This window comes from Leucoraja erinacea, chromosome 11 (assembly GCF_028641065.1).
Source record: "Leucoraja erinacea ecotype New England chromosome 11, Leri_hhj_1, whole genome shotgun sequence".
NCBI lineage: Eukaryota > Metazoa > Chordata > Chondrichthyes > Rajiformes > Rajidae > Leucoraja > Leucoraja erinaceus.
Window position 1 is genome coordinate 53,337,918 of NC_073387.1, and position 18,629 is coordinate 53,356,546.

Below are 18,629 nucleotides of genomic sequence, written 5' to 3' on the forward strand. Positions count from 1 at the left end.
GACAATTTACACTTACACCAAGCCAATTAACCCACAAACCTGTACGTCTTTGGAGTATGGGAGGAAACCGAAGATCTTGGAGAAAACCCAAGCAGGTCACGGGGAGAACGTACAAACTCCGTACAGACAGCACCCGTAGTCGGGATCGAACCTGGGTCTCCGGCGCTGCATTCGCTGTAAGGCAGCAACTCTACCGCTGCACCACCGTGACCGCCCTGGTCTGTTCTACATTTTCCCTGAACTTTGTCCCCTTTGATATCTTGGTTTCACACCATACCCTTTCATATCTCCGTGCCTCCCACTCCCCTGACTCTCAGTCTGAAGAAGATGGCATGACCCGAAACATCACCCATTCCTTCTATCCAGAGATGCCGCCCGTCCCGCTGAGTTACTCCAGCATTTTGTGTCTATCTTCAGTGTAAACCAGCATCTGCGGTTCCTTCTTACACCTGCATCTGAGTCAGTTACCAACATGGTTTTGATTTAAATTACATCAATGTAGTTTTTTTGGGGAGAAGCATGTCATTTATTAGGTCATTGAAGCTAATAAGGTAATAATGAACCTCGATCTAACCATTAACTACATGCATTTGGCCAAGCAGAAATTCATAGATTTAAAAATAAACGAGAAATAGGTCTTTAAGTGGATATTTACCATTCCCATCCTAAAGGGAATTATAATATAATAATATCATATATTATAAAATAATGAAACAATATAATAAAATAAATAATAATTAAATAATAATTAAAAATGAATAATAATATAACACAAAATAAATATGATATAATATCAAAAATTTAATATAATAACATTAATATAATATATAATATAATATAATATAATAAAATATAATAATAACATAATATAAAATAATATAATGCTCTTCATATGAATTACGTTATCCAATGTCTTGCTGGCATTAATAGTTTTGGTTTAAAGATACAACATGGAAACAGACCATTCAGCCCACATGAATCAACAATCACCCATTTACTATGTTATCCCACTTACTCATCCAGTTCCTACACATCAGAGACATTTTTTTAAGGCAGCCAAATAACCTACAACCCTGCATGGTTTGGGGATGTGGGAGGCAATGGGAACAGCTGGAGGAAACCTACGCAGTCACAGGGAGAACGTGCAAACTCCACGCAGACGGCTCCCGAGGTCAAGATCGAACCCCAGATCTCTGCCGCTGTGAGGCAGCAGCTCTACCAGCTGTGCCGCTGTGCTGCCTTGGCAACCTCTTAGTGGATAGGACACCATTGTCTTTGGTTACCAAATCCTCAGGTATCATTGCGAGAGGACTTGAGCCCTGAGGAGGTTCAGTATATGAATTGCACATCTGAATTTTCAATTCATTAAACTTCTATCAGAAAAACAGATCATTCAGAAAGAAAATCAGGCTGAAGAAGGACGATAACCCACGGCGCCATCTATCCTTGGCGCCGAAATAGAGATGGTTCAAATTCCTTGGCGTCAATATCACCAACAACTTCTCCTGGACTATTGAAGCAATGGCCAAGAAGGCACACCAATGCCTCTAATTCTTTAGAATGAGCAATAGACAATAGGTGCAGGAGTAGGCCATTTGGGCCTTCGAGCCAGCACCGCCATTCAATGTGATTATGGCTGATCATCCACAATCAGTACTCCGTTCCTGCCTTCTCCCCATATCCCTTGACTTTGGAAGGCTTTGGAAGTTCGGTATGACCCCAACAATCCTCACCAACTGCAGATGCAGCACAGAAAGCACTTTATCGAGATGCATCACAATTTGGTTTGGGAAACAGCTCCATCCAGGACCGCAAGAAATTGCAGAGAGTTGTGGACGCAGCCTGGACTATCATGCAAACCAACCTCTCATTCACTGACTCCATCTACACTTCACGCTGCCTCAGCAAAGCCACCAGCATAATCAAGGACCAGTCCCACCCCGGTCGCTCCCTCTTCTCCCCTCTCCCATCGGGCAAGAGGTACAGAAGTGTGAAAACGCAAACCTCCAGATTCAGGGACAGGTTCTTCCCAGGCTGTTACCATAGAAACATAGAAAATAGGTGCAGGAGTAGGGCATTCGGCCCTTCGAGCCTGCACTGCCATTCAATATGATCATGGCTGATCATCCAACTCAGTATCCTGTACCTGCCTTCTCTCCATACTCCCTGATCCCTTTAGCCACAAGGGCCACATCTAACTCCCTCTTAAATATAGCCAATGAACTTGCCTCAACTACCTTCTGTGGCAGAGAATTCCACAGATTCACCACTCTCTGGCAACTGAACCATCCAATCATCGACTAGAGAGTGGCCCTGACCTACCATCTACCTCATTGGAGACCCTTGGTCTATCTTTTATTGGACTTTACTGAACTTTATGTTGCTCTAAAGGTTATTCCTGTTATCCTGTACTTGTACACTGTGGGAAGTTTGATTGTAATCATGGATAGTCTTTTTGCTGACTGGACAGTGCTACAAAAAGCTTTTCTAATAAACTAAGCTATCAAGTTATTCTCCAGAGATGCTGGCTGGCCTGATGGTTTACTCCAGCGCTTCATTTATTTTTCAAATCATTATCTATATTTACCGGTTTCAATATTAGCATGCTCCTTTCAATTACCGCAAGGTGCAAAGTTATCAGACTGATTCCTGGGATGTCAGGACTTTCATATGAAGAAAGACTGGATAGACTCGGCTTGTACTAGCTAGCATTTAGGATATTGAGGGGGGATCTTATAGAAACTTACAAAATTCTTAAGGGGTTGGACAGGCTAGATGCAGGAAGATTGTTCCCGATGTTGGGGAAGTCCAGAACAAGGGGTCACAGTTTAAGGATAGAGGGGAAATCCTTTAGGACCGAGATGAAGAAAACATTTTTCACACTGAGAGTGGTGAATCTGTGGAATTCTCCGCCACAGAAGGTAGTTGAGGCCAGTTCATTGGCTATATTTACGAGGGAGTTAGATGTGGCCCTTGTGGCTAAAGGGATCAGGGGGTATGGAGAGAAGGCAGGTACGGGATAATGAGTTGGATGATCAGCCATGATCATATTGAATGGTGGTGCAGGCTCGAAGGGCCGAATGGCCTACTCCTGCACCTATTTTCTACGTTGCTATGTTTCTACCCTATTGTCACATTTCTCTGATATTTCTAAAGAAGAAGATGGACACAAAATGATGGAGTAATTCAACGGGTCAGGCAGCATCTCTGGAGAACAGGAATAGGTGACGCTTCGGGTCGAGACCCTTCTTCAGACTGAGAGTCGGGGGGGAGGGAAAGTCGAGGTGTGAAAAGGCACAAAGAACAAAAGAATGAAAGGTATGAAAAGAACAAATCAAGGCCAGCAAGGATGATCAAGGAAAGGTGGAGCCCACAATGGTCCATTGTTGGCTGTGGAAGAGGTGATAACGAGGGGTACAACACTACGGAGGACGACAGTACTATCCTGGTTATTTATCCTGTCCTATATGGGACAATGAGATAAGGGAAGAGATTTCAGTCAGTTACCTGTGCAGGAAGGAACTACAAATGTTGATTTACACCGAAGATAGACACAAAATTCTGCAATAACTCAGCGGGTCTCGACCTGAAACGCCACCCATTCCTTCTCTCCAGTGATGCTGCCTGTCCCGCTGAGTTACTCCAGCGTTTTGTGTCTCTCTTTGGATCGTTTACCTGTTTCATTATCACGTGGGATGCTTGACTGAGCTCTCATCGAAGATGTCTCTTGGTTTGGTAGATGTGAAGAGAGGCAATCTTCTGTACGTGTGTTGTCATTTCTCTCTTTGGGATCCACCTTCCCATTTTGCTGGAATTGAGAAAAGAGAAGCCAAATTATCGCACCGAGTAAAATAATGAATGAAAAAAAGAATCCAGCGTGAAATGAATAGGAAAGCCCAGAAATCATATCCACAAGATGGACACAAAAAGCTGGATAACTCAGCGGTCAGGCACCAACTCTGGAGAGAAGGAATAGGTGACGTTTCGGGTCGAGACCCTTCTTCAGACCGCCAACAGAGTGTGTGTGTCTTTTCATATTTTTTTAATTTTTAGTGTGTGTTAAAAGTTTGTTTAAATGTTCTCCGGTTTGTTTTATGTGGGGGGGTAGGGGTTGGGGGAAACCTTTTTTTTCCAGTTTCTTACCTTGCCGGAGATGCGATTAATTTTCGGATCGCATTCTCCGGTCACTCTGCGGCCTACCATCGATGGAGCTGGTGGCATACTCGGACTGACTTGAGCCCCGCCGTGGGACGTGGACTTACATCGGAGCTGATCCCTTGCCTGGGATCGCTCCAACTGTGGCTTGCAGACTTTACCATCAAGAGCTCGCAATCTTGGGACAGGCTAGTCGGGAAGCTCCAACGATGCAGAGGCTCGACAAACCCCAACACGGGGTTCGATCATCCGGCGCGGGGGAGCTGACATCCCCCCGATGCAGGAGCTGATCGCCTCGATGCGGAGGGACCAAACACCGTCGGTTACTGTTGTGTCCACTTATATGATCACCTTCATTTACAACGAGGTAAAAGTGTTGTGTCCTGCAATCCCCACTAGAGGGATCTGCCTTGAAATGAATGTTTCCTCAGGAAGGTTCCCGGAGGGGATCTTCAGGGTTTTAACGGCAGCCATGTTGGCTTGAAATAAATACAGTTCGGGTTCTGTACGCCAAGTGTCGTTTGTGAGTTATTTAGCCCTCGAATGTTTTCGCCTTCCATCACAGTGAGGAATGTGGAGGGGTCACTGTGATGGATGTTTATGTTAAAATGTGTTTTGTGTGTTCCGTTGCTTTTTATTTGTATCGGTGACTTGGCAAATGAAATTCCTCGCATGTTGCAAAACATACTTGGCTAATAAAGTATTATTGTGATTGCGATTCTTCAAATCGTTGAAGGGGGTGAGCGGAAGAACAACGGTCGGAGGACCCGGCCGGGGGTGGTGCCGTGAGGAACAGAGAGGAACTACGGACAATGGAGGACCCGGCGTGGAGGGACAGCCATGGGGGGTGGGAGAACAAAGGAGGAGCCGGCCTACTTTGTAACATTTGTCAACACTGTAGGTGGCCGCTATTTGTATATATTGGGTATGCAAGCAGGGTGGGAGATTGCAACCTTTACGTAGTCCACCCTGTTTCGACGAATGCAATCAACCTGGCGTGCACAATCAAATAAGATCAAATAGAACACCTTGTCCTACAACTTTAGGCTGTGCACGCCATACGCAAGAAGAAGTAGGTATTTCACCGTGCCTTGTCACATGTGACAATAGAGTATTCCATTCCGAGTTGTATTACAACTAATTTACAGACTTATAACTCATCCACGGCTGATCAACACACCATCAAAAACGCTCATCTTCTGCGCACAGATGAACACAACCAGCATGTGGCTAAACTAACGAGTCCGAAATCAGGGCATTTACACTTGAGAATAAATAGAATTAGAAACAGCCAAGTTCAGAATTGGTCCCCAGCTTTGATGTTGATTCTGAAGTTTAAAAAATGCATTGACCACAAGGCAAGAATGAGCAATCAAAGTTATTCAGAGAACAAACTGTGGTGGAAATGTGCTGGGGGTGAATTTTAAATGCAGCCAGTGATTTCTCGAATATGGATGTCATATTTTATGAGCTTCAGTGAAAGGATAATGGTCTATGATCAAGATGTGTGATCTTACACATAGTAGGCTTCTTACATATTTTTTATACCTCTGTTTGGATGTTTTTTTTCTATTATAAATATGTTATATACATCCAATAGGGACTTCGAGAACTAGAGGGCATAGTTTTAAAGTGGGGGGGGGGGGGGGAGATTTAATAGGAACCTGAGAGGCAATGTCATCATATAGAGGATGGTAGGAATATGAAACAAACGGCCATAGTGATAGAGGTATACAGCATGGAAACAGGCCCTTCGGCCCAACTTGCCCGCACTGTCAAACATGTCCCATCTACACTAGTCCCACCTGCCTGCGTTTGGCCAATATCCCTCTAAACCTGTCCTTTCCATGTACTTGTCTAATTGTTTCTTAAACATTGTGATAGTCTCTGCCTCGACTACCTCTTCCGGCAGTTCGTTCCACACACCCACCACACTTTGTGCAAAAAAAATATCCTTCAGACTCCTATGAAATCTTTTCCCCTTCACCTTAAACCTGTGTTTTCTGGTTCTCGATTCCCTTATTCTGGGCAGTAGACTCTATGCATCTACCTAATCTATTCCTCTCATGATTTGATACACCTCCATAAGATCAGCCCTCATCCTCCTACGCTGCAAGGAATAGAGTGTCAGCCTGCTCAACTTCTCCCTGTAGCTCACACCCTCGTGTCCTGGCATCATCCTCGTAAATCTTCACTGCACCCTTTCCAACTTGACAACATCTTTCCTGTAACATGGTGCCCAGAACTGAACGCAATACACTAAATGCAGCCGCACCAATGTCTTATATCACTGCAACATGACCTCCCAATTTCTATACTCCAATACTCATGGAAGTAGTTGAGGCAGGCACAATAACAAAATTTGGACAGGTATATGGATAAGAAAGGTTTAGAATGATATGGACCAAAAACTGGGCAAATGGGATTAGCTTAGTTGGAGCATCTTGGTCAGCATAGATGAGTTGTGCCGATGGGCCTTTTTCAATGCTGTCTGACTAAGTTATTTATTTAAAGGAACACAACCCATGAGGTCCATGGTGAAGCTGTTACCTGAATAAGTGGCTTTAAGGGTAGAAAGGAACTGCAGATGCTGGATTACACTGAAGATAGACACAAAATGCTGGAGTAACTCAGCGGGACAGGCACCTGTACCTTTTTACACCTCTAGTTTCCCTCTCCCCTGACCCTCAATCTGAAGAAGGGTCTCCACCCAAAATGTCACCTACGCCTTTTCCCCAGAGATGCTGCCTGACCCGCTGAGTTCCTCCAGCATATTGTGTCTATCTTAAGAGGCTTTAATGACAAGGCTACTGTAAGCAAGTGATGTTTTAGTAATTGAACGAAAATAATAATTTTGTACATACCTGCAAAAAGATTAACTCCATTGAACTTTGAATTCTCTTTTGATCTTTTGCACTGAAATTAATCCTTGGAGAGGTGCCATTTTAATTTACTTACATAAAGTGAGTAAAAAGCTAATTGAAGTTGTGGCTCTTAATTAGGTCAGGTCTATGCAGATTAATTGATTAATTTAGATTAGCAGCTGTGCAAAAAATACTGAGTGAGATAGTCTTACACAGATTCACACGAATGAACAACAAATAGCAGCTTTAAAATATTTCCTCGATCCAGCTCTCACTCTCGCCAAAACAGCCTTAAAAATATTTCATGTAAATTCATGGATTCTCATGACATTGGCTCCATTTTCACTGAAGAACATTCTCAATTTGATCGTGATATTTCATTACGAATAGTGAAAGGCTTGGATATGGAGAGGATATTTCCAACTAGTGCTCGGGTCTAGGACTAGAGGTCACGGCCTCAGAATTTGAAGGATGTTCCTTTAGGAAGGAGACGAGGAGGGTGGTGAATCTGTGGAATTCTTTACCAAAGAAAGCTGGAGTGGCCAAGTCAATGGATATTTTTAAAGCAGGGATAGATAGATTCTTGATTAGTACGGGTGTCAGGGGTTATGGCGAGATGGCAGGAGAATGGGGTTAGGGGAGAGATAGATCAGTCATGATTGAATGGTGGGGTAGACTTGATGGGCCAAATGACCTAATTCTGCTCCTATCATCTATGATGTTATGTACAGCACAGACATTGTGGGCCGAAGAGTCTGTTACTGCACTATTCAGATTCATTGTGGGCCGAAGATTTTTTTCACACCTGTGGCTGCTCTGGAACTCTCTATATTCAGTTAGTTGGCTATATTTTCTATGTGGCCCTTTTAAGGGGATCAGGGGGTATGGAGAGAAGGCAAGACGGGATACTGAGTTGGATGATCAGCCATGATCATATTGAATGGCGGTGCAGGCTCGAAGGGCCGAATGGCCTACTCCTGCACCTTTCTATGTTTCTATGTTCATGTTTCTAAGCTAGATTTATTTCAAGTCTATGTTTCTATCAGCATCAGTGGTTTGCATTTTCTTTCAGAAGTTTGAAGTTTCTGACCTTTCATGTTCTATTTTCCATAACCTTACTATTCCTGGCTTCTTTCGTTCTGGCACTGCCAAGTGACATCTCAGCTGGTTATACTATTTTCTGATTCATGCGAGCATTTCTTCAGCTTCGGATAATCCTGGATCATTTCCAGTTTAATTTTAATCTGTGTGGTAATTTGTGATTCTCTCAGGCAAGAGAACCGCTGCAGGAATTTGTTGCTATCCCCTCTCATCTTTAGTTTAGTTTAGCGAAACTGCGTGGATACACGCTCTTTGGCCCACCGAGTCCGTGCCGACCAGCGATCCCCGCACACTAACGATATCCTGCACACTAGGGACAAATTAACATTTTACCAAAGCTAGTTAACCTAGAAACCCGTACACCTTTGGAGTGTCGGAGGAAACCGGTGCGGCCGGAGGAAAACCCATGCAGGTCATGGGGAGAGCGTACACACTCTGTACAGACGGCACCCGTAGTCAGGATCGAACCCGGGTCTCTGGTGCTGTGAGGCAGCAACTCTACCCGCTGCGCCATAAGCCATTTAGAACGGAGACGAAGAAGCACTTTTTCCTCACAGAGAGTGGTGAGTCTGTGGAATTCTCTGCCTCAGAGGGCGGTGGAGGCAGGTTCTCTGGATGCTTTCAAGAGAGAGCTACATAGGGCTCTTAAAAATAGCGGAGTCAGGGGATATGGGGAGGAGGCAGGAACGGGGTACGGATTGGGGATGATCAGTCATGATCACATTGAATGGCGGTGCTGGCTCGAAGGGCCAAATGGCCTACTCCTGTGTCTATTGTCTATCTGAACTTAGTGAATCAGAAGTCCAATCTAAACAACATGGTTCACAATCCTTGCACCACTAACGGATTTATATAATATGGGAATTCAGGGTCACTCTCAAGTTGCTGGCAGGATGATTCAGTTTGCTTCATATCATCTGGGAAGAAAATGTCCCTGAATCTGGAGGTGTGCATTCATATCCCACCACCCCCAGCATATCTGGGTGCCCGTCTCAAAATCTCTTAAACACCACAATCGTATCTGCTTCCACCACCACCCCCAGCAGCGCGTTCCAGGCACCCAACACCCTCTGCATTAAAAAAATAACTTGCTCTGCACATCTCCTTTAAACCTAATCCCACTCGCCTTAAAGCTATGTCCTCTGGTATTCATATATTTACGTTGGATTCCTTGGAAGTGATAATGTATGCTTGAAATGATCCACTGAAATCATTATATTTTATAAAATAACACAAGCTGAACACAGGGATTTGATGCATTATCATTCAGCTGATAGACTTTCCATTGAAGTTATTCCCACTGATATTTTAGCACTGGCATTATCTCATTTTAAACGCACGGTTTAAACAATTGCACACGTGTGGAATCCTCAGGGTGAGTTAACACGTCTCTATTTTTGGCACACCTTGAATGAACAAGTACTTGGTAATAATGAAATGGTCTGTTCAATATCATTATAAGAACAACCTGGTGTCATTTGAGTTTTTACCTGGAGCGCTGGCTTCCTGTCACATGTGAGGAATTTTGGCCTTACGCTGCGGAAACCCTTTGCGGCAAGACTGTTCTGGGAATTTATGTTCAGGGGCAGAGGTTTCCAAGCTGCAAGAGGACAATGGGGGAAGAAATGGGCATAAAAGCATTAGAAAACTGTTCCATAAGTCACAACAAGACGAGTGATTGAAGCCAATTCACTTGTCGAGACGTTGATCACTCCCTCTCCCATCGATCGTGAAAACGCACACCTCCAGATCCTGGGACCGTTTGGGCAGTTTGCAACACAACAGTACGCATATAGATTTCAAGTAACCCCCGCTTTCCCTCTATCTCTCTCCATCCCTCCCCCATCCTAGTTCTCTGACTAGTTTCACTCTCCTCCTGATTCATTTTACATAGAAATTAGGTCAGGAGTAGGCCATTCGGCCCTCGTTGTCACGCCATTTGGCCCCTCAGCTCCAACTCAGTATCCCGTACCTGCCTTCTCTCCACACCCCCTGATCCCCTTAGCCACAACATCTAACTCCCTCTTAAATATAGCCAATGAACTGTACTGATTGTATGCCTCGTTGTCCCCTTCCCCTCAGCTAACAATAAACCCTTCTACATTGTCCTTGATTATCGGTCCCCTTTGATCTGTTATTGTCACCTTTCCATATCCCTATGTCCCACTCCCCACTGACTCCCAGTCTGAAGAACGGTCTCGACCCGAAACGCCACCCAATCCTTCTCTCCAGAGATGCTGCCTGTCCTGCTGAGTTACTCCAGCATTTTGTGTCTATCTACAGTTTCTTCCCAGCTGTTATCAGGCAACTGAACCATCCTACCAACAACTAGAGAGCAGTCCTGAACTACTATCTCCCTCATTGGAGACTCTTGGACTATCTTTGATTGGACTCTACTGGTTTTACTTGCACTAGACATTATTCACGCTATACCCTTTACCCCGTGCTATACACTGTGAATGACTCGATTGTAATCATGTATTGTCTTTCTGCTGACTGGTTCGCACACAACAAAAGCTTTTCACTGTACTTCGGTAAACGTGACAATATAAACGAAAATCAGACTCCAAGACCAGTATTCTGTAATGACCAAAACTAACCTGACATGTTGACATCTTAAGGTTCGCCTTCACCTGAAATAAACAGGAATTAATAAAACTAAATTATTCCGCTTGTTACCAAATACAACAACTTAAAATTGAATGACTCTCCTTCATTGAATTTAAATTTAAATGATTGCCACCACCAGTGGCGGACTGGCCAGGGTGTCAGCTTGCCCGATGGCAAGTGGGCCCCTGATGAAGTGGGCCCCCTATATCAAGTGGGCCCCTGATGAAGTGGGCCCCCTATATCAAGTGGGCCCCTGATGAAGTGGGCCCCCTTTGTCTCCTGGAAACCAATATTTTTAGACCCAGTCCGCCACTGGCCACCACTCCTTAAATTGTCCTTTGAGTCTGTTGATAGGAACCAAGAACTAGTAGGAAAGACTTGCATTTATGCCACCTTTCATGACCGAGAATTCATCCACACTGCTGTGCCACAAACATTGGACGGCAGGGTGGTGCAGCGGTAGAGTTGCCTGAAGGGCCTGTCCCACTGTACGAGCTAATTCAAGAGTTCTCCCGAGTTTCCCCTGATTCGAACTCGGAGAATTACGGTAATGGCCGCTCGTCGGTACTCGGGGCTCTCGTGGACATTTTTCAACATGTTGAAAAGTCTTCGCGAGCTTACCACGTTACCCAAGTACTTGCCGTTAGCGTTACGAGACGTCCCGAGCTCCGACATTCTACGTGCTTACCACGAGTTTGATTTTTTTTTTAAACTCGGGAGAGCTCTTGAATTAGCTTGTACAGTGGGACAGCCCCTTTACAGCGCCAGAGACTCAGGTTCAATCCTGACTACGACTGCTGCTTGCATGGAGTTTGTACGTTCTCCCCGTGACCTACGTGGGTTTTCTCCAGGTGCTCAGGTTTGTTGACCTACAGGTTTGTTGTTTAAGTGGCTTCGGTAGAATTGAAAATTGTCCCCAGTGTGTGTAGGGCAGTGTAAGTGATCACTGGTTGACGTGGACACGGTGGGCTGAAGGGCCCGTTTCCACGCTGTATCTCTAAACTAAACTGAACAAGCAAGTCTTCTATTATTCATATTATCCGCGGGACAAACCTTTATCGGGAAAATATGAAATACGAACAGTTGAGGAAACTATATCTTGTCCCAAGAGTTTTATCTGGCATCGAAATCTCTTCTGGAGAGGAATACTTTACTCAAAATCAGCTCTAACCCCTTATTTTCTCCTAATTTTATTTGCAGTCCTTATTTCTGCCCCTTATTTTACTGGGTGTGATATTAAACTTTAGATTTAATCTGGATTTTTAACTTAAGTATTGTGGGTTTTTGTTAAATATAAATTATGATGTTTTTATGTGATATACCATGATTATATATATATTTATGATATTTGATATAAATGCATTTTTAATGTAATGTCGCCCCTTGTCTGGACCTTGAGTCCGTAATAAAGTTTATTATTATTATTATTAAGCCACAAAATCTGCTGGAAACCTCATATAAACATGTGCGAGCAAAGCTGGCAAGGAGCATCGCAGTCCTGGGAAGAACAAGGCACATTCTGAATCACAGAGTGCTGTACACTGTGTATCGTTCACTTGTGCTGCCATGTCTAAATCACTGTGTGGAGGTATGTGGTAACACTTACAAAAGCACCCAACATCCATTATGCATACTGCAAAAAAAAAAAGGCCAGAAGGATAGTTAATAATGTAGGATTTTGTGAACACACCAACATTTTGAAGTCAAATGCCTTGTGGTGATTATGGATCCAGTAGAATTTAATACAGCACAAATAATCTATAAAGTAAGAAATAATTTACTACCAGGTAATATACAAACAATGGTTACACAGAAAAGCTGGAGGAGAACTCAGCGGGTGCAGCAGCATCTATGGAGCGAAGGAAATAGGCAACGTTTCGGGCCAAAACCCTTCTCAGACTAAAGTCTGAAGAGGGTTTCGGCCCGAAACGTTGCCTATTTCCTTCGCTCCATAGATGCTGCTGCACCCGCTGAGTTTCCAGCTTTTCTGTGTAACCTTCGATTCCAGCATCTGCAGTTCCCTCTTAAACACAATATACAAACAATGTTCTTTAACAGGGAGGGTGGTTATAATTTGTGAGGAAAGTTTAATTTAACGAAATTTTGTGTTTGCACAACTATGAAGGGTGTGTGTATTTCAATCTGTGGGGTGAAATTGTGGAATGATTTGGATGTGGAACTCAAGCAAAGCACAAACATTACTCAGTTTAACAAGAAATGCAAAAAAAATGTACAAGAATAAAGAAGGGCTGTGATGATGGGCAAGTTTGTATATGTATGGATGTATGTATGTATGTCAAGAGAGTCATGTCAAGGGAGTTTTATTGTCATGTGTCCCAGATAGCCAATGAAGTTCTTACTTGCTGCAGCACAACAGAATATGTAAACATAATACAGAACGGAAGATACAAGTTCAGTGTGTCTATAGGCCATAGACCAAAGTAGGCCCCCCTCGGTCATGATGCCTCCTGGTCGGATGCAAGCCTGGGCGATCGATGTCATATGGAGGACAGATGTGTTGCCCATGCGGCACGTCCTCCCTCTCCACGTCGCTGATCCATCCGAAGGAACAGCAGGGCCGTTACAGTTTGGCACCAGCGCCATCGCAGGAGCTGCCAGAGCGAGGTTGTAGACAACGACGAACTGCGTTAGGGGCTCTGACTCCGGATTTTCTTGAGGTTTACTCCTGGAGCCTTTTTCATGACTGGGTATGGCCACAAGGCAGTGGAGGTTTTAAATAAGAGTTTTCCATCTCCTAGAGGGACTGACATCCCAGGCTGACGAGCCCCATCTGCCCGAGACTAGTGGGGGCGGGAGCGTCTACCTTCCCGTGCAGGTCTGTAGCACCTGCCCACTGCCCAGACCATATATACACTGCCCAGACCATATATACACTGCCATAGACCATATATACACTGCCATGGACCATATATACACTGCCCAGCCCAGACCATATATACACTGCCAGACCATATATACACTGCCATGGACCATATATACACTGCCATAGACCATATATACACTGCCATGGACCATATATACACGGCCATGGACCATATATACACTGCCCAGACCATATATACACTGCCATAGACCATATATACACTGCCATGGACCATATATACACTGCCATGGACCATATATACACTGCCATAGACCATATATACACTGCCATGGACCATATATACACTGCCATACACTGATCATATATACACTGCCATATATACACTGCCATGGACCATATATACACTGCCATAGACCATATATGCACTGCCATGGACCATATATACACAATAAATAAACAGATAAAGTGCAATAATAATAATAGACTGTTATAGTTCAGAGCTTATTTGATGTTGTGTTTAATAACCTGATGGCTGTGGGGAAGCAGCTGTTCCTGAACCTGGATGTTACAGATTTCAGGCTCCTGTACCTTCTTCCTGGTGGCAATGGTGAAATGAGTGTGTGGCCAGGATGGTGTGGGTCTTTGATGATGTTGGCTGCCTTTTTGAGGCAGCGACTGCGATAGATCCCTTCGATGGTGAGGAGGTCAGAGCCGGTGATGGACTGGGCAGTGGTCACAACTTTCTGCAGTCTTTTCCGCTCCTGCGCGCTCAAGTTGCCGAACCAGGCCACGATGCAACCGGTCAGCATGCTCTCTACTGTGCACCTGTAGAAGTTCGACAGAATCCTGCTTGACAAACCGACTCTCCGTAATCTTCTCAGGATGTAGAGGCGCTGATGTGCCTTCTTTACAATTGCATTAGTGAGCTGGGACCAGGAAAGATCTTCGGAAATATGCACGCCCAGGAATTTGAAGTTTTTGACACTTTCCACCAGTTGATATAAACGGGATTGTGGGTCCCCATCCTGCCCCTTCCATACGTAAATATACATACGTATATGTATGCATATGTTAGTGTGTATGTATATATATATATATATATATATATATATATATATATATATATATATACACACACACACACAGTATATATATATATCTATATATATATATGTATATATATATATATATTATATTATATATATATATATATATATATATATATAATAAGTAGATGAGATAAAGTTTGAATGAATGAGATTTAATGCATGAATGATTGAATGAATGAATGAATAGTTTATTTTGATCATATGTTTGTGAATTAATTGATGAGTAGCGGAGAAGAGGTAGGAATAAATAAGTGTATACTTCCTCCTACTCCTTTTCGAACATGTAAGATTTAATTTGTGATGTTTATGGGAAGTTATTCAGTGAGTTGTGTAAAGGTTTATTGTTCATTTCATTATATTGTTATTTTGCTTTGTTTTTAACTTTTTGTGTTTTACATGTTCGAAATAAAATATATACTTCTAAATATATACCACTACTACCCTCCCCCTTATTTTACACCTTATTTTAACATTATTCGGTCCTTCTTTTCACTCCTTCTTGATTTTACATAACTCCAGAAGGGATATGGTCCAAACGCAGGCAGGTGGGACTGACGCAGCGGGGACATGTTGGCCAGTATGGGCAAGTTGGGCCAAAGGGCCTGTTGCCACGCTGTATCACTCTATGACTTTATGACTCTACCAGCATTACACAGTTTTCAAGAGAGATTTAGATATAGCTCTTAGGTCTAACGGAATCAAGAGATATGGGGGAAAAGCAGGAACGGGGTACTGGTTTTGGATGATCAGTCATGACCATATTAAATGGCAGAGCAGGCTCGATGGGCCGAGTGGCCTACTCCTGCACCTATTTTCTACGTTTCTATGTTTCTACACATCCAAAGCAAGTATGCAATAATGTTGTGACCTATTTCTCTCCGCAAAACAAAACCTTTTATTATTTAATTAAGAATTTAATTAACACTTCAATTAACAAGCATTAAATTCCCAGTCTGATCGTCACATATTTATTCTCTCCAGAGATGCTGCCTGACCCGCTGAGTTACTCCAGCTTTTCACTGCACCTCAGTGCACGTGACAATAAACTAAACTCAAACTAAACAAAACTCAAACTCAGCGTTTTGTGTCTATCTTTGGTGTACACCAGGATCTGCGGTTCCTTCCTACACATTCAATTCTTTAACACCGATTGTAACCTTTGTACAGCTGGAAGCTTGCATGGGCCTGATGGGCTGAATGATCTCCTTCGTGTCAGGTATGTAACACTCAATAAGAATGCACAAGAAAATAGATGGGAGGGAGGGAGGGAGGGGAGAGGGTAGGTTGCCAGGCCTCCCATGCCTCTTCAATCACTAAATATGATCCTGGCTGATTTAACCCAGGCCTCAAATTTGTGTCTTTCTTGGTAAAACAACATCTGCAGTTCCTGCAGGAACAAAGAACTTTAGATGCTGCTTTCCCCCCAAAGACAGACACAAAGTGCTGGAGTAATTCAGAGGGTCAGGCAGCATCACTGGAGGAAAAGGATGGGTGATGTTTCAGATCGGAACCCGAAACTTTCAGTGTGAAGAAAACTTCCGACCAGAAACGCCACCCACCCTTTATATCCAGAGATGCTGCCTGACCCGCTGGGTTACTCCCAGTGGTGGACAGGGTCTAAATATATTGGTTGCCAGGAGACAAAGGGGGCCCACCCACAACTACAGGGGCCCATTTGCCATCACTTGCTATCACTTCATCAGGGGCCCCTCCTGCCATCGGGCAAGCTGACACCCTGGCCACTCCGCCACTGGTTACTCCAGCACTTTGTGTCTATCTGCAGTTCTTCGCATTAAATCACCGTCTGCCACCTCCACCAATCTTGCATACTTGCATAAAGTGAATGAATGCATTACTCCCTAGAAATATAGAAGCAGGTAAGGTACAAACTGTCTTTTCTATTTACTCTGATGGTTCAGGCGGAAAGATAAGTGTGAGGAATTATTCATTGCAGATGCAGTGACTCCAGGCTATTAATTCACCATTGATGGAGCTGTGGAGACTGATGGCAGGCAGTATGTTTGTTTACTTAATGCCTTCAAAAGAGTTTAAGAAAAATGAACTATCGTAGTGCTATCTATTTGCTCAGACAAGAGACTGGTGGCTTCATGAATTCAAGATTAGGTTTCAGTTCAAATAACAGATCACAAGCCTCAAAATCAAACTCAGTACAATATGTACACAAAGTGGCACGGTGGTGCAGCGGTAGAGTTGCTGCCTTACAGCGCCAGAGACCCGGGTTCGATCCTGACTACGGGTGCTGTCTTTGCGGAGTTTGTACGCTCTCCCCGTGACCTGCGTGGCTTTTCTCCGGGTGCTCCCGTTTCCTCCCACACTCCAAAGACGTACAGGTGTGTAGGTTAATTGGCTTGGTATAAATGAAAATTGTCCCTGGTGTGTGTGGGATCGTGTTAGTGTGCGGGGGTCGCTGGTCAGTGCGAACTCGGTGGGCTGAAGGATCTGTCTCCATGCAGTATCTCTAAAGTAAACTGAACTAAATCTGTTAAATAAGCAGTAATGGCTACTTACCTAACAATCTTGAGTAGGTTTCAGCACAGGAGTAAACGGGAAACCAGCACGCCAGCTAAAATGAACCAGAAAATCAATTGATTATTACACAATACAAACTGACGATACTGTTCAATATCCGTGGACAATCATTTTTGTCCTCTCTAAATTTAAAATTTAAAGTTTTTCTAGCTAAAAGTCGAAACGAGTTCTTGATCTTTGGTTCTTCCGGGTGCATGTGGGAAATCTACGGAGTTTTGATTATGTAACTGGGCTTGGCTCCTCTGACATGCCGGGGCAGGGTTCAACTCTCTATTCCAGCAATCAGTAAACACTGACACTGCCTTGTGACTGACACCACTTTCATGCTCATTCGCCCTTCCTTACCATTCCCTCACAGTTCAACAGTGACGAGAGGAATCATGAGAGGAATAGATTGGATAGATGCACAGAGTCTCTTGCCCAGAGTTGGGGAATTGAGAACCAGAGGACATAGGTTTAAGGTGAGGGGAGAAAGATTTAAGAGGAACCTGAGGGGTAACGTTTTCGCACAAAGGGTGGTGGGTGTATGGAACGAGCTGCCGGAAGAGGTAGTTGTGGCAGGTGCTATTGCAATGCTTAAGAAACATTTAGAACAGGTTCATGGGTGGGACAGGGATGTGGGCCAAATGCAGGCAACTGGGACGTGTAGATGGGATATATTGGCTGGTGTGGGCAAGTTGGGCCGAAGGGCCTGTTTCCACTCTGTATCACTCTATGTCTGTAAGTACAAGACAATGGTGTGGCCACATTTATAGTATACTAGACAAAGCGCGGACCCATTGGGTCCCATTTCCCCAACACAATATTACACCAAACAGCGCATGTGCGGCTGATGGACCCGCACTGCGCAGGCGTGATTGCCGTGTTCAAAGTTATTCCATTGACGGCAGAAATTAACTTAAAGTTAATAAAGTGAATAGAGGACCTGTGGTGGCATTTGTAAAATAGGAAACTTACCTGCAGCGCCGTTGGGTCCCCATTGTGAGGCCACTCAATAAAAATGTCGATCTGAAAATCGGCAAAAGCCCCAACCACACAGGCACGGCTGATGGGTTCCCATTGTGACGCCAGAGATCCCCATTGTGACGTGCACGGCAACACTCCCCCATCTGCGCAGGCATGGCCGGCAAGTGGGAGCGTGACTGCCAGGTTTATTAAAGTTTAATATGTCAATAACTTTTAAAATATAACATCAATCTGAACGAAACTTGCTACTGCACCCTCCCCCTTCCCCCTCCATCTCCCCCCCCCCCCCCCCCCCCCCCCCGTCTCCCCCCTCTCATCCCCCACTTCACCCCCTCTCCCCTCCCCCCTGTGTGTGTTTGGGGGGTGGTTGTGTGTGTGTGTGACGCCACAGGCCCCCTCCACCCCCCCAACCGCTCGTTGAGGGGATGG

General features: G+C 44.2%; 1 protein-coding gene across 2 annotated transcripts in view; it reads right to left on the reverse strand.

The window, feature by feature from the left end:
• The window catches only part of LOC129701830 (uncharacterized), a 91,901-nt gene extending 73,692 nt beyond the window's left edge, over positions 1–18,209 (reverse strand). Inside the window, exons 1-4 of one of the 2 annotated variants that reach the window (XR_008724273.1) lie at positions 17,214–18,209; positions 10,721–10,753; positions 9,611–9,720; positions 3,676–3,808 (exon numbers count right to left, since the gene is read on the reverse strand). Coding sequence is in view for 1 of the 2 variants with exons in the window: in XM_055643300.1 (XP_055499275.1) it covers positions 3,676–3,808; positions 9,611–9,720; positions 10,721–10,727 (250 nt within the window). In the remaining variant the exon portion in view is untranslated. The remainder of the gene's footprint in view (positions 1–3,675; positions 3,809–9,610; positions 9,721–10,720; positions 10,754–17,213) is intronic. The other variant, XM_055643300.1, reaches the window with a different exon arrangement.
• Between the last annotated feature and the right edge of the window lie 420 nt (positions 18,210–18,629).